Source organism: Wyeomyia smithii, chromosome 1 (genome assembly GCF_029784165.1).
Source record: "Wyeomyia smithii strain HCP4-BCI-WySm-NY-G18 chromosome 1, ASM2978416v1, whole genome shotgun sequence".
Taxonomy (NCBI): Eukaryota; Metazoa; Arthropoda; class Insecta; order Diptera; family Culicidae; genus Wyeomyia; species Wyeomyia smithii.
In genome coordinates this window covers 119,723,619-119,741,277 of record NC_073694.1, presented here as the reverse complement: position 1 = coordinate 119,741,277, position 17,659 = coordinate 119,723,619, and the positions used below count along the sequence as shown (strand labels likewise).

Here is a 17,659-nt window from a genome sequence, read left to right as displayed (position 1 = left end):
TTGTGGCTTCGCCGTTTGACGTTGGAGTTATTTCCTGTTGTCTGCTGACGCCGCGGATTCCTGGGCCTGTGCCGGTTAAACTTTGAGATTTGGTTTCGTCGTTAACTGCTCCTTGCGCAAGTATTGCTCGTCCCGAGCAATTACCTGTTTTCGCGAACTGCTGGTATTTGATGATTCCAAAAATTGTAACTGCCAATATAAAAACTGTTAAAGTGCTTATTGATACAAATCCGATTATGTTTTTAATGTCGATTGTCTCTAGATGCTTTCGATTTTCCTGTGTATGGCATGTAGTTCCGAAAGGTTAATGTGTCTATGAATTTGCATAGGTTTTATTTTCGTCGGTTCCAGTGGTGTGATTATGGGTTGATAAAATTGGAATTCGAGATTTTCATAGAGCTCGTTGTTTATGTAAATTGAACAATTATGGAATGTTATCAAATGGATGCCTCTCAGAGCTTTGTTATTGATACCACAGGTGCTATTGATATTTACGTCTTGGTTAACGGTTAGTATCAGCAGCGTACCTGGGGCTATTTCTCTTACTTCTGTGGTTGGAGGTTTTTCCACGAGATTACAATGTCCAAAACGTCCTTGCAATAATGCGGCTTCACACGGGTTTTCGCTAATGTCGATTACCTGTCTTCTTTCGTATAAAGTAACTTTGCGGTTTTGTTGGCATTTTGAAACAATCGCTAAGATTTGATTTGAGTTCATTAAGACTTCATTATGCATCAGTTTGGCTGTATGGTTCAGTATTGGCAAAGGTTCGATGCTCACTTTCCGGTATGTGGTTGGAAGAAGTCGTGGTATGTTAACGCTGATGATGAGGGTTGATTCGCTATATAGGGTGCTGGTGGTGAGATAGTTGTTGGTGTCGTCGAGGCTGTGAATTTCTAAACCTTGGCTTGAAATCTCCTGTGCTATTAGATCAATTTCTTTTGGTGTAAGAATTAGTTTACTTATAATGTTTAGTTTAGTAAGCAAGATAGCGTATTCGATTGATTTTAGAGTTTCTATAAATGTGTTTAGTTGAAAGACAATTTGAATTTTCTGATTTTCGCTAATGATGTAATCATTATCTTTAAGAATACTATTTAGGGCATTCTGTTGGTTTTTAATTTGATCTGTCATAATGTTTATTCTGTTTTCGAATTTAGTATTAATTTTTATCTGCCTGTTATTTTGCTTTATGATAGTGTTTCCAGATTTTCTAAGCTCGTCTAGGTTGCTGTTAATCAGTGCTAGATCGTCTGCATCTAAGTTTCCGGTGATAAATTTAATTGTACTGCCTAACATATTAATTGCTCTTTTGTTTCTGTTTGGTTTAACTTGTAGCATATTAAAAAGGAATCTGATTTCATTCAATTTCATTTTTATAATGTCCGAAAAGTCACTAGGTGAATTCTGTAACTGACCAATCATGTTTTCGATAAATAACACAGATGCTTCTAGTTTTACAAAGTCAATCACATGCAGCAACCTGTCGTAACCGTCTATTATCTTCCCTTCTCCCTCTTGCAGTATCAACGCTCCTGCGTTGTTGGTAATATCATTAATCTGTAGGACTTGGTTTTGGGATGGGGTGTTCATCGATAGGATGAGCAGGAGTGTAAGCATGGGTAGTTGCATTTTTTCCGTTTGCCAGGGTTTGACGAGAATTCTGTGGAAAGAAAAGTGTGAGTGTGAGTGTCTCATATTCTTTTAAGATTATTTTTGTGTAGCTTTCGACCCGAGTCGTCAATGAAGGTTCTAGTATGATCCTCGACGACTTGAACCGGAAGGTACTTTGGATTGGTCTTATTCCGTATTCCCTGGACTTTCTGGAAAACTTCTTCGTTCGGCTGCAAAATCGGTTGGACCTCGCGATGATTGTTATGTTGTTCAATTGTTTTATGTTGCGTTTTTTGTAGTTGTAAGACATCTTCATCGTACATTTTGTTCCGACTTTCGATCATTTGATCCACGTCGAGATGTCTGTCGTCACCATCTCTGATGGCAAAGAAGATTTCCCGTGGTTTCAATTTTGTAGCTGAATGAATGGTTTCATTATACAGGGTACAAGCAATACGAAATACTTCCTTGTTAGATAACTGTTCGTATTTTGATCTGATACACCTAAAAATCTCAGCGAGTGTAGAATGGAATCTTTCGACAGTGCCATTCGTTTCGCTGCAATTTGTAGGTGTAAAATATATTTGAACATTTAAATCGTTGAGAAGTCCCCTGACTTCAATTGACCTCATGGCTGGTTCGTTGTCGCTCACGATGAGTTGAGGTTTTCCGTGTGTGCTGAAGTATTTCAACAGAGCCTTCCGAACGTCCTGTATCTGCCTTGATTTAATTGGAATGATTGCGCCAAACTTCGAAAATTTATCTACAATTGATAAAAACATATCAGGTAGCGAAATGAAAATGTCTATGTGAATAATTTCTAGTGGTTTTTTCGGAATAGGAGTTTCGCCAAGTTTAATTTTATATGGGTGACGTTCGTATTTTGCTTTGTTGCATACTTCGCATAATTTGATAAATCTTCGGATTTTGAATTTCATTCTGGGAAAGTAATAGGTTCTAGAAATTTTTTCTTTGTTTTCCCATATACCTCGGTGTGCTGAATCGTGCACATTCTGAATTAGGTCATTCTGTTCCTCATCCGTTTGAACGTCTTGTAGCATGGTTTGCGTTATTTTAACTTTGAAGGTTTTGCATCGGTTAAAATAATTTTTGTAGACAACTTGTATGGTGGGGATTAATCTCTCGGGGCAGAAAATACAGTTGACTCTTTTGTGATCCATATATTCTTTAAAGATATTTAACATTGCGGGTACTCCGAAACATATTTTTGTTATGGTTCTCGTGAAAACACGTGGAAACACTTCCTCGAACTCATTGCTATCTTGTTCGCCAATTTTTAGCACTAGCTGATTCGAAAACACGTTTAAAGGGCGGAGAGTCATCTGAACAAACTCAGAATCGTCTGTATCCGCTGAGTGAATAGTGGCAGCGTCCGTGTCGCTGTCACTTTCTTCATGTAGGTTTATTTCGTGTGGAAATCGTTATAATGCGTCGGCGACAGTATTTTGCTTTCCAGGTCTCTATCGAATTTCATAATCATATTCTTCGAGTGATAGCCTCTTCTAACGAGCTTACTGTTAGGGTGATTCAAATTCAGCCCGTATGTGAGCGGTTTGTGATCGGTATACAACACAAACTTTCGACCGAAAAGGTAGGGTCTGAAATACTTGCAGGCCCATACGATAGCCAGCAACTATTTCTCTATAGTCGAGTATTTTTCTTCAGTTTGGGAAAGAGTACGAGATGCGTATGCTATCGGTTTATCTTTGCCTACTGGACCTTGCGACAGAACCGCGCCAATAGCATGGTTTGATGCATCGGTCGTGAGGATGAAAGTTTTGTCAAAATCAGGATACTGTAGAATAGTACTGCTTGTTAGAATGTTTTTGCATTTTTCAAATGCATTAATAAATTCTCTCGAATAGTCTAATGTCTCTCCTTTTCGTAAGCTGTTAGTAAGCGGTTTCGCTATTCGAGCAAAATCGCGAATAAATTTCCGGTAGTAACCTAAAACTCCAAGAAAGCCTCTTAGTTCTTTCTCGTTTTTTGGTAAAGGCCAATTTTTAATAATTTCAATTTTGTCTGGGTTCGGCTTGACTCCTTCTGAGGTGACTAAGTGACCCAAAAATGCGACTTCTTTGTGAAGAAACTCGCTTTTGTCTAATTGCACTTTCATATTGAATCTTTTAAGGCAATTAAAAATTTTTGCTAAGTTTTCCAAGTGTTCCTGAAGGCTTGTCGAAAACACAATAATATCGTCCATGTAGACCAGACATATTTTACCTATGTGTTCTCTGAAAATGTTGTCCATCACACGTTGAAATGTTGATGGCGCGTTGCGAAGCCCGAATGGCATTCTTAAAAATTCATAATGACCGTGTTCTACGCTGAAAGCGGTTTTCGAAACGTCATCGTTGTGAACTTCGATTTGATGAAACCCACTTGCAAGATCTAATGTAGAGAAATATGTGCATCTACCCAGTTTATCAAGAATGTCATTTATGTTGGGTATTGGATACTTATCCTCAATTGTCTTGTCGTTTAACTTCCTATAGTCAATCACGATTCTCCATTTTTTTTGACCGGAAGCATCCATTTTTTTAGGTACGACCCAGACTGGTGAGGACCATGGACTATTCGAATGCTGGATGATACTTTGCTCTAGCATTTTTGAAATTTGCTTCTGTACCTCTTCTTTATGACAGAAGGGGTACCGATATGATTTAGAATGCACAGGAATGTCGTCTTTCGTTGTTATTTTATGTTTTATTGCGTTGGTGAAGGTGAGCTTTTGTTCCTCTAAGTGGAATATTTCCTCGTATTTTCGAATCAAATCAATTAATTTTTGTCGCTCTTCTTCATTAAGGTGAGCGAGTCGTAGTTGTTGGAAAAGATCTTGTTTATTTTTACATTTCGGGATCATGTCAGGAAAACATGTCTCAAAATTCTGTATCTCAACTTGAAAAGGTTCATCAATTTTGACTTTAATGGGTTTGCTGCTAATGTTGGTAATGGCAACGTACGCTTGTCCTTGCTTAGAGCTGTATAACCCTGAATGCACTATTAATGATTCGGAAATTTCTATATCATTTTCAATTAAAAAATCACCTTCATTGTTGTTTGTAGGGATACTGATGAATTTTGATTCGTTTGAATTTAAACTAATGTTTGTTGTGTCGGGGTATTTTCTAAACATTGGTATCGTGGTTGATGGTAACTGTAACTCGTTAGAATGCGTGAGGATGTTGGCTTTCAAGTGTTGAAGTGACTCGTAGCCTATGAGTCCATCAAAGTATGAATGAAAGTCAAAAATGTAGAAAGTTAATTTGGGAGAGTTTTTGATGTGAGGAAATGGATTGAATTCTGTAAATTGTTTAATTTGGTGCGATCCGTTAATATTTCTGACAGTAGCAGGTTTCATGAATCTGCATTTTTCTATGTTAACCAAACGTGGGCTAATATAATTCTTGTTAGCACCTGTGTCAATCAGAAATTTTAAGGATCCTCTCGTCGTTTCTATTATTATGTAACGGTATGAAATTGGCTACGTTGTTGTTTGTGAGCTTGCGGTTATCTGAAAATTTAGGTCATCTGGTTTATCATCATCTTCCTGTTTTTTCACTATGAACCTCGTTAGCAGTTTCGGGCAAAATTTGCGTTTCATTCTCGGTTGTCTCGTTGGACTGATAATAATTTTCAAAGTCTGGATAGTAAGATAATGGTTGATAATAATTTTCTGTATAATCTTCATATGGGTAGAAGTTATTATAGCACTGTTCGGTATTTGTTAGTTCTTCAAATGGAATTTAGGAGGGTTATATGGTCGAGCAAAGTTTTGTTGTACGAAATTCTGGGGGCCAAAGTTCGTTGGTGGGCGATAATTCTGTGGAAATCGCGGTGCAAAATTGTTTTGCATTTGAGGAGGGGGTATGTTCCGAGGACGGTTCATGTAATTTACTCTAACGGATGGATCTACATCCATTCTTTCAGGTTTTGGTTGAGGTTTCCGCGGGAGGAAAGGCCTAAACATGTGTGGTGGCGGTTGTTGCGGATGTCTATAAGAATTATTCACTGGAAACATTGGTCTTGGTTGAAACTTAAATGGTACTGGTTTATATAATGGCACCTGTTGAGGTGCTCTGCTAGGAATTGGTGGCGGATGATGTGTAGTTTTTGGTTGTATGTAATTGCTTTCATCTAAACAAAGTCTCAGCGCATCTTTTAAGCTTTTCGGGGTTTGGGCTCGAATTGTGGGTCCCAGCGGATGGTGTAACCCAGCAAGAAACACTTTGAGCCCCATTTGTTGATAAAACTGGTTTTTTGCTGATTTGACTTCCGGATTTTCTTCCGTTATGTTGAGTAAATTTACAAGCAAGGAGACAACGTGGGAAACTTTTGAATAAAATTCTTCAAGTGTTCCCGTTTGTTTGATACCGACTAGATCCTTTGCGAGCGACACTTCATCTCTGCGGTCGCTGTAATGAGTTATCAGGTTGTTTTTTATTTCTTCCCAGTCTAACCCGGTGCCGTATAATTCTAAAACGTTATCGGCGTCGTTTATAATTTTGGACCTAATGGCTTGGATCCAAATAATATGGATCGGAGATCCCCTGGCCGAATCAATAAGTGGTATTAAATTGTCTATTGATCTAATAAATGAATGTAATTTAACGGGATCGCCGCTAAAGCACGGCAGGTCTCTGATAATTTGTGGCGTCTGAAGCGCCTTCAGAATGGTTTCTGTCTCCCTTAATGGGTTTTCTGGTTGTCTTACGGCTGCTGCTCTAGCAACGCGAGCGGCTTCAGCAGCGCCTTGTGCTTCAATTCTTAGTTGGTGAATTAACTCATCTCTTTCGTTGATTTCATGTCTTAATAATTCTACCTCTTGTTGCAAATGCTCCATGTTTATAAAAATAATTTCACTTAAACTTGTTTCACTTTCATAAAAAATAATCACTTCTTATCTACCTTACCTTAATGATTCCGGTTGACCGTACGGTGATCCTCCGTTTAGTTTCCGTGAGTCGATTTTAATTCCGATATCCTCTCGAAATTACTATCACTGTTTTTATTTTCTTATTTTCACTAATCCGTTCCGACTGCGCCAGTTAATTTCTTGGAACTCTTCGGGGGATTTTTAAAAAAACTAAAACTGAACTTCACTTCAACACGGTTCACACTGGAATGATTTTATTGTCGTTAAATTAATTACAGAGAGCTAACGAATAACCTAAATCCCTGACTTAGCACATAACGTGCACCTAGCGTTTGGACACCTGCTTGTGGCTTCGCCTTTTGACGTTGGAGTTATTTCCTGTTGTCTGCTGACGCCGCGGATTCCTGGGCCTGTGCCGGTTAAACTTTGAGATTTGGTTTCGTCGTTAACTTATATATATATATATATATATATATATATATATATATATATATATATATATATATATATATATATATATATATATATATATATATATATATATATATATATATATATCTATATCTATATATATTTATATTTATATATATATATATATATATATATATATATATATATATATATATATATATATATATATATATATATATATATATATATATATATATATATATATATATATATATATATATATATATATATATATATATATATATATATATATATATATATATATATATATATATCTATATCTATATATATTTATATTTATATATATATATATATATATATATATATATATATATATATATATATATATATATATATATATATATATATATATATATATATATATATATATATATATATATATATATATATATTATCAAGATTTTTAATATTTATCTGTTTTCACGATTTAGAACAAAGGGTTGGAAGAAAAAATATTTTCAAATTATAGATATTCTGATTTCAATCTCTGTCAATGTATTCATTACGCAATTGTTGCGTTATTCTTTTGACACGTTTGTTGTGTAAAAGCCAGAGCATTTAATGTGCGTTTTGAGAGGACATATCGGATGATGTAAGCTTGAACTTTTGCGTGTATAGCTGTTGTTATTAGGTTGTTATAGCCGCGTGGTCGGCATTGGAAGTTTTATGTTTTGGTTGTATCCAGCACTAAAAAACTTAGACATAACCTATTTTGTTACTTGGGATAATCAACATTTCGTTGAGAGCAAAAGTGGTACATGTCCAGTGAATTGTATGTCGAGGATCTTAGGAGCAAAGTTGGTCGAGTGATTGAGTACTCTCAGATGAGGATCTGTCCGCTTTGGAATTTTCTCACTACGTGGCGCTAGTGTACTCGTGACTATTTTGTAACAGAAAGAATTTTACCTATTTCAGTATCAACTCGTATGCTGTGGAAATCTAGAAGGTAACACTCTGATGTCTTTGATATAGATATATATTTACATACTGGACCCAGGTTTGGCTTTAGGCAGGCCACCGATAGCCCTCCGAAAGATCCAGAAATACCGTAATTGAGGTCAATTTTCTAAAGTGATCCTAGAACTTTCTAGTTTTTTCGAAACTGCTTCTGCGGGATTGACTAGAAACGAAATGATCTTTTGATCGAAAGGTGGATCAAGGTGGCCACTAGATGATTCACCGGAAAATCCGGAACTAGCGTAAAATGTCAATTTTCAAGTGTTTCTAAAGCTTCCTGTTTTTTATCGAAACCACTTTTAGAAGGAAAGTGATCTTTTAATGAAATACGGTCCAAGATGGCCACCACGTGACCCACTAGAACTACCATAAAAAAGTTTAATTTTTATGAACAGTCTTACTTTTTTTTTCTAAACCACTCCCAGGCGAAAATAAATGATTTAATGACAGAATGTTACTATGATGATGATGATGATGATGGTCCCACCTCATACCCCTACATCGGATTAAGCTGGTCGATTTATCTATGAAAGATATTATTTGAAGACATACAATGTAACCAGTAGGCAAAGAAATAACGGACTGGTTATTTATATCAGCGGTTCTCAACCTTTTTTTATCTGCGTACACCTTGGCAATATTTTCCAAATCAATTGTACCTTCTGGCTCCTAATGTCCTCGCAGAGTGGGAGAAAGTAGTGGTAGTCTAGTCCAGGTGTCAAATTGGACTATAATTTGTTTTATTGCTACAGACATGATTTGAGAGCAAGTAACAACAACTGAAGTATTATAAAAATCATTGCTTTGTCCGCCATTACTGATTTTTCTTTCGCGTACCCCCTAGAGGCTCTCGCGCACTCCTAGGGGTACGCTTACCCCAGGTTGAGAACCGCTGATTTATATTAATACAGACATAGTAACCCTTCAAAAGAATACCAATAATTTGAAAATATTTTTTCTTCCAACCCTTTGTTCTAAATCGTGAAAACAGATAAATATTAAAAATCTTGATAATATATATATATATATATATATATATATATATATATATATATATATATATATATATATATATATATATATATATATATATATATATATATATATAAATATAAATATATATAGATATAGATATAGATATAGATATATATATATATATATATATATATATATATATATATATATATATATATATATATATATATATATATATATATATATATATATATATATATATATATATATATATATATATATATATATTTATATATATATTATCAAGATTTTTAATATTTATCTGTTTTCACGATTTAGAACAAAGGGTTGGAAGAAAAAATATTTTCAAATTATTGGTATTCTTTTGAAGGGTTACTATGTCTGTATTAATATAAATCAGCGGTTCTCAACCTGGGGTAAGCGTACCCCTAGGAGTGCGCGAGAGCCTCTAGGGGGTACGCGAAAGAAAAATCAGTAATGGCGGACAAAGCAATGATTTTTATAATACTTCAGTTGTTGTTACTTGCTCTCAAATCATGTCTGTAGCAATAAAACAAATTATAGTCCAATTTGACACCTGGACTAGACTACCACTACTTTCTCCCACTCTGCGAGGACATTAGGAGCCAGAAGGTACAATTGATTTGGAAAATATTGCCAAGGTGTACGCAGATAAAAAAAGGTTGAGAACCGCTGATATAAATAACCAGTCCGTTATTTCTTTGCCTACTGGTTACATTGTATGTCTTCAAATAATATCTTTCATAGATAAATCGACCAGCTTAATCCGATGTAGGGGTATGAGGTGGGACCATCATCATCATCATCATCATAGTAACATTCTGTCATTAAATCATTTATTTTCGCCTGGGAGTGGTTTAGAAAAAAAAAGTAAGACTGTTCATAAAAATTAAACTTTTTTATGGTAGTTCAAGTGGGTCACGTGGTGGCCATCTTGGACCGTATTTCATTAAAAGATCACTTTCCTTCTAAAAGTGGTTTCGATAAAAAACAGGAAGCTTTAGAAACACTTGAAAATTGACATTTTACGCTAGTTCCGGATTTTCCGGTGAATCATCTAGTGGCCACCTTGATCCACCTTTCGATCAAAAGATCATTTCGTTTCTAGTCAATCCCGCAGAAGCAGTTTCGAAAAAACTAGAAAGTTCTAGGATCACTTTAGAAAATTGACCTCAATTACGGTATTTCTGGATCTTTCGGAGGGCTATCGGTGGCCTGCCTAAAGCCAAACCTGGGTCCAGTGTGTAAATATATATCTATATCAAAGACATCAGAGTGTTACCTTCTAGATTTCCACAGCATACGAGTTGATACTGAAATAGGTAAAATTCTTTCTGTTACAAAATAGTCACGAGTACACTAGCGCCACGTAGTGAGAAAATTCCAAAGCGGACAGATCCTCATCTGAGAGTACTCAATCACTCGACCAACTTTGCTCCTAAGATCCTCGACATACAATTCACTGGACATGTACCACTTTTGCTCTCAACGAAATGTTGATTATCCCAAGTAACAAAATAGGTTATGTCTAAGTTTTTTAGTGCTGGATACAACCAAAACATAAAACTTCCAATGCCGACCACGCGGCTATAACAACCTAATAACAACAGCTATACACGCAAAAGTTCAAGCTTACATCATCCGATATGTCCTCTCAAAACGCACATTAAATGCTCTGGCTTTTACACAACAAACGTGTCAAAAGAATAACGCAACAATTGCGTAATGAATACATTGACAGAGATTGAAATCAGAATATCTATAATACACACAAAATCGTAGTGTTTCAGTACAGTTCGTTTTTGGGCAAAAGATCAGTTTTGGGGCGCTCAAAAAACCGCTGGTTACTTTCCGTTCGTGAGTCGGTGCGTATCAAAAGCTCGTGCATACCTAATCACCGTCAGCAACCGAAACAGCCAACAGCGAGCCTCGTTGCAACAGAACAGTCAGTAATGACGCTGGTGCCAGTAACGTGGAACCGAATGCATATGAATAAAACCAGAATCGTCGTTAAATGCAAAATGTTTGGAACAAATCCAATGTCTTTTTAATTGTTATTGATTCGATGATGTTTTTGAATGATCGGATTCATGATAGTGAATCGATCAGTTCATATATGCGTTAACCTAGTCAAAACCAAAATCATCAGTATTGATTACTGCTTGCACTGCTTTAACGATAGCAGCATTCTGAAAAATATTACCAATACCAGTACGAATCAAAACAGTTTTCTGAACACGTTTCTTTTCATAACTTTAAACTTCATGTTCAATCATCATAAAATTCGTTAGTTGGTGGTTTTGAAGGCAGTCCGTCCATTTGATACCTATTTTGTTCAAATCGGTTGTGTAGTTTCTGAGATAATGGAGTTTCATAAGTTTTACATTTATATACATAACAGACAAAGTTACAGTCCGATTATAATAAAATTCAATAGGGTCTCCTCAGGCAACTGAAACTTTCTATTGCAACTTATTTCGTGAAAATCGGTTCATCCATCTCTGAGAAAAGTGGGTGAGTTCAAGCAGTCTTGGAAACATGTTTCTTTTTATAGCCTGATTTCACATTATTATACATAACGGACAAAGTTAAAGATCAATAACAATAAAATTCAATAGGGTCTTATGGGGCAACAAAACCTTCCATATGGCACTAATGTTGTGAAAATCGGTCCAGCCATCTCTGAGAAAAGTGAGTGAGTTTAAATAGTCTTTGAAACACGTATCTTTACATAACTTTTGAACTGTCCAATCATTATAAAATTATTTTACAAATGGTTAAAAAAACAAGCCCGTTTTTTATACCAATTTTGTACAAATCGGTTGTGTAGTTTCTGAGATAATGAAGTTTTGTGATTTTCACATTTTGATACATAACCTCGAAACTAAAAATCCGGTTACAATAAAATTCAATATGGTCTTATGGGGCAATTAGACCTTTCATTTGCAATTATTTCCATGGAAGTCGGTCCAGCCATCTCTGAGAAAACCGAGTGAGATTGGGAGAGCGTTACATACACACACACATACACACACACTCATACAGAAAATGCTCAGCTCGTCGAACTAAGTCGATTGATATACGAGATTCGACCCTTTGGAGCACTTTCATACTTTTGGTTTTTTCAGTGATTGCTATACCTTTCTAGGAGAAAGGCAAAAATGTAAGAACTTCAGATGTGGCTTATAGCTCTATTCAAGTGTTTATAGCGCGCATACTTGAAGTTGTTCAAATAACCCTAAAATTTTAAGTTATGGTCAAAACCCAGGTTTAAGATTTTTGCTCACATTTTTATGTTTAACTCAGTTATTTTTCAACTGATTCTCTATATTTTGGCGAAAAATATGACTTTCAAAACACATAAATATAATATTTAATTTAAGACTATTCATCACATATGGGTAAACTCTATAGACATATTTATTCGTATAGGAAGTCATATTTTTCGCTTTTTAAAACAGCCAAAATATTAAAAAACAGTTGAAAAATAACCGAGTTGAATATAAAAATGTGAGCTGAGGTCTAAGAACTGGGTTTTGAGCATAACTTAATTCTAGGGGTATTTAAAAAACTCCAAGTATGCGCACAAGTTATATTTGACTAGAGCTATAACTTACACTTGGTCACATTAGAAGTTCTTGCTTTTTTACCATTTGTAGCACCGTGAAATAATTGTGCGATATAAGCCAAAATTTTTGGTTTTCCTAGAAAATATATAACTCAATCAAATATTCACCGGATCCCACAAAACCACTTGTGTTTGATTCGTCATTGAATATAATTTCAAAGTTTTAGTGTATATGTTCTATCTTTCTCAAAAAATAGCTGGCAAATTTCAAGTTAAATGAAAAATTGCGTGAAAAGTCTAAAATTTTTAATTCAAACTCTAATAACTCGACATTTTTCAGTGATATAAGTACAAACTTGTATATATTTTGAAGGCTCTATTTATCCCCTTTCTAAAACTGCTAGAATATTGAAAATCGGTCGAGAAACAACTAAGTTTAAAAAAAATTTATGCGCTGAAGTCTAAAAACCCGTATTTTGACCATAACTTCAGATTTTGAGGGTGTTTGGAAAATTTCTAGTGTGAGCGAATGTTACACTCAACAAGACCTCGAACCTACACGAGGTCACTTTAGAGGTTCTAAAATTTTTCACCATTTGAAGCGCCGTGAAATAATTGTGCGATAGAAGCAAAAAATTCTGATTTTCTCACAAAAAACCTAAATTAATCCACCTAGCGGTCAGACCCAGCCTTTCTCATTTAAACTTGTTATTTGTAAAAATAGATTGACATGAACGCTTCAATCCAATAAATGTATATTCACTCTTTAGGTTCTAAAAAATTGATGTTGTAGTCTATCTATACCTATAAAAATGCAGTCCGGTCTGTCTGTCTGTCTGTCGGTCTGTCTGTCTGTCTGTCTGTCTGATCCATATAGGCTCGGAAACTACCGAACCGATCAACGCGAAAATTTGTATGTAGGGGTTTTAGGGGCCGAGAAAGGTTCCTATAATGGTTTGAGACGCCTCCCTTTTCTGGAAGGGAGGGGTTCCATACAAATGAAACACAAATTTCTGCACATCTCAAAAACTAACCAAGCAAATGGAACCAAATTTGGCATGTGGATGTTTTCAGGAGTAACAAATATGTCCATATTGGTACGACACCCCTTCCACTTCTGGAAGGGAGGGGTTCCATACAAATGAAACACAAATATCTGCACATCTCGAGATCTAACCAAGTAAATAGAACCAAATTTGACAGGTGAATGTTTTTAGAGGTAACAAATATGTGCATAATGGTTTGACACCTTTCCTTTTCCTATAAGAGAGGGGTCCCATACAAATGAAACACAAATTTGAAACGCACAGCTGAAGAACCAACGAAGAAAATACAACCGAATTCGGTATGTGAATGTTTTTAGAGGTAACAAATATGTCCATAATGGTTCGACGCCCCTCCCTCTTCTGGAAGTACATGTATCCGCACAAATTTCTGTACGTCTCGCGACGTATCAACTAGATAGAACCATGGTTTGATAGGTAAATGTTTTTAGTGGTAAGAAATATGTTCCATAATCGACGACCTCAGGCAACATTTTGGATTGTAAGATGGCAACATCCGGTTTCTGGAAAACAGCCAAAAATGGCCGATTTCCACCCAATATAATAATATCCGGATCTAGAATGATACACAGAAGCAAAAATCAATCACAGATACCATTTTGAATTCTAAGATGGCGACTTCCGGTTTCTGGAAAACAGCAGAAAATGACCTAATACCGTCCCAATATGAGTGTTTCTTCAACCAGTATGACGTTCAAAATCCAGAAATTGTCTCAAAATGCCATTATGAATTCCAAAATGGCGACTTCCGGTTTCGGAAAACAGCGGCAAACGACCAAATACCAACCAATATGGGTATTTCCGGAATCGTAATGATGCACTGGAGCCACAAATCGACTTCAGACAACATTTTGAATTGTAAGATGGCAACTTCCGGTTTCTGCAAAACAGCCTGAAGTGGACGATTCCCATTATATATGAGTATGAGCTAAAATGACCACATACCATCCAATATGAGTATCTCTGGAACCAGAATGATGAAATGAGCGAACAATTGACCTCAGGCACCATTTTGAATTGCTAAATGGCAACTTCTAAGAAATAGTCGGAAATGACCAAATAATACTCAACATGGATATTTCCGTAATCGAGATGATGCATAGAAAGCAAACATTGACCCTGGACATCATTTGAATTTAAAGACGACCACTTTTAGTTTCTGAAAAACATCCAAAATAACTAAATCCATCCCAATATGGTTATTTCCGGTGTCAGATTGATGCCAGAAAATCTGCTGAAAATGACCGAATACCACCTAATATGAATATATTCAAAATTAAGGCGATGTACAGGAGCCAAAAGTCGAGGATGATGTTATTTCGATAAAAACAATCATTTCAAACGATTTGTTATTTGGCTTTGATCATATTATAGGGCCGATTTGTCGTGCATTTGCAGACTTGAAACACATCGCAAGGAATCAATGAATTTGGAACGTTCAAATAGTACGACACCACATTTAAATTATGTTGAGGCCACATATATCGATCAAAGCATGTATAGTTTTAAATAGTCTTTGAATTTCTTTTCTTTCCATAACTTTTGAGTTACATATCAAAGTGTTATTTAGATGAAGAAAAAAAAAATAGTAAGTTTGATATTTGTAAGTTTGAGAGATGACTTGTTCGTATGACACTAGTTATGTTCGGTTGTGTAGTTTCTGAGATAATGAAGTTTCGTGATTTTCACATTTCGGTACATTACAGACGAAGTTACAGTTCGATTACAGTAGGATTCAATAGGGTGTTATGAGGCAGCTAGACTTATCATTTGACACTAATTTTGTGGAAATCGGGTCAGCCATCTCTGAGAAAAGTGAGTGAGTCCAAGTAGTATTCGGAATATGTTCCTTTTAATAGCTGGATTCCCATTTTTGAACATAACAGGCAAAGTAATAGTCCGATTGCAGAACAAATCAACAAGGTCTTATGGGGCAACTAGACCTTCCATTTAACACCGATTTTATGAAAATCGGTCCAGCCATCTCTGAGAAACATGAGTGAGATTAAACAGTCTTCAGAACACGTTTCTTGTCATAACTTTTGAACCGCAAGTCCAATCTTTATAAAATTAAAAAGTTAAGGGTTTTCAAGGTAGCCCGTTTTTTTGAAATCAATTTTGTTTCAATCAATGATGTTTCATGATTTTTACATTTTGATACATAACCTCTAAACTAAAAATCCGATTACATTAAAATTTGAAAGGGTCTCATGGGACAACAAGACCTTCCATTTGCAATTAATTTCATGAAAATCGGTCCAGCCATCTCTGAGAAAAGTGAGTGAGAATAAAAATCTGCACATACACACACACACACACATACACACACACATACAGAAAATGCTCAGCTCGTCGAGCTGAGTCGAGTGATATATGCCATTCGGCCCTTTGGAGCACTTTTATATCTTCGGTTTTGCAAGTGATTGCTATACCTTTCTAGGAGAAAGGCAAAAAAAAATAACTCAACCAAATATTCACCATCTCTCTTATTTAATTGCTGTCATTTCATACATATTCGAATCAAACCTTTGTTCGTAGCTGCACTACCTAGACAATCATTTAATTTAGCGAATTGGGTAAAATTTTCCTATCTAAGCAAAAAGCAAACTCAACGAAACTCTCTGAAATTGGAGACCAGAACGATTCAAGCGAAAATTTTAAATTTAAAAATTGTTTGACATTAAATCGATAAAGCTCATGCTAGGTTAGCTCCAGCCCAGCATATAACTTCATGTATTTAAAAAAAGTGGAAGAGGTTGTTTATAATATACGACCGCAAGTTAACGTAGAATTACGACAGCCTGTCTTATGTCAATAAATTTTGTGCAATAACTTTGGAAATACACTCGATTAGGGTTAATCAATTTAATGGTGTGAATGTCAAACTATAACCGTCTTCTCCAAGACGTTGCATTCTTGCTAATAAAGTGTTGTGAATTTTCTAAAACAGTCTCAGCACCGTGAGCAGAACGTGCCGAACCTTTCGGTTTGAAATCGGATTGAATCGCAGTATCAACAAATAGCATAGCATAGCATAGCATAAACAGCTGCACAACTTCGTAGTTGGTGCTAGCAACAATACTCTGTTTACGAGAACAAATTACCTTCGTTCCTGAGCAGTAACATGAAATTTGGGATCTCATTAAATGTTACTAAACAAAGGTCAGATGTCCCCAGAAAACTGTTACCGCCCTGGCCACGTCCTTGCAACTGTTGGGGAACGGAAAAGGAATGTTAGTCCAACATTTACTTAATAGAACCGCAGAGAACTCTACTTGCTCTCATAAATGTTACATGAGATGGGAAATTTTAGTAGGAAAGGGAGACCCTTTGATTCATCTGTTAGATGTTGCGGGTCGATAATTGATTATGTTATAGGTATGAATTTTTAGAGCTAATAAGAGCTGATGCTGTTGTGATTTACCGACTTTTTAGTACAATTTAGTATTTTATCAGTTGAATTTTTAGATCATTTATATAGCGATTTTACTATTTTATGTTTTGAGGTGTGGGGTGAATGTATACATAGATAGTTTAGTTATACGTTATAGTTATGTATACATAGATAGTCCACCGATTTGACATAATTGTCATTAGTAGCAAATTAATCTTCAGACAGCCAAGGGTTTTATCACATCACATATTTCCCGTACCTTTAAACTGATAGTCGAAAAATGTCAAATAAGACCCACGCGAACAAAGTACAATGTTCTCCGAAACATAAACCCGAGCCTCTAAAAAATTTTGTTAAGTAACACATTCGTATGAACAAGAAATCCTCTGTATGTTTACAAACATTCTAGTAAAAAAATTAGTTATTTTTCCTATACGCTCTACCGAAAATGCATACAAAACAGATCTGTATGAATTTACCTCTACACGTCGGTGATCATAGCAAAAAAATGCAGCGCCGCCTATATGTCAAAAAACAATTGATTGAGTATATAGTATATCAACACAAACAACTCAAAAGGAAAAAAAATCTAAAAAAATAATATCACTTATCTTGCACAAAATCCTCCAAAGACTGCATATTCCGATAGTTTTGTT

General features: G+C 35.5%; 2 protein-coding genes across 5 annotated transcripts in view; one reads left to right on the top strand and one right to left on the bottom strand.

Moving 5' to 3' along the window:
- LOC129717613 (ubiquitin-conjugating enzyme E2 G2) overlaps positions 1–17,659 on the top strand; it is a 97,588-nt gene that overhangs the window by 45,337 nt on the left and 34,592 nt on the right. The window lies entirely within an intron of this gene.
- LOC129717609 (uncharacterized) lies at positions 38–1,493 on the bottom strand. Its single transcript, XM_055667637.1, has 2 exons — positions 547–1,493; positions 38–189 (listed from the first exon to the last, which is right to left on the bottom strand). Exons 1-2 carry the CDS (start codon positions 1,423–1,425, stop codon positions 76–78), a joined length of 993 nt encoding a protein of 330 aa, XP_055523612.1. The 5' UTR covers positions 1,426–1,493; the 3' UTR covers positions 38–75.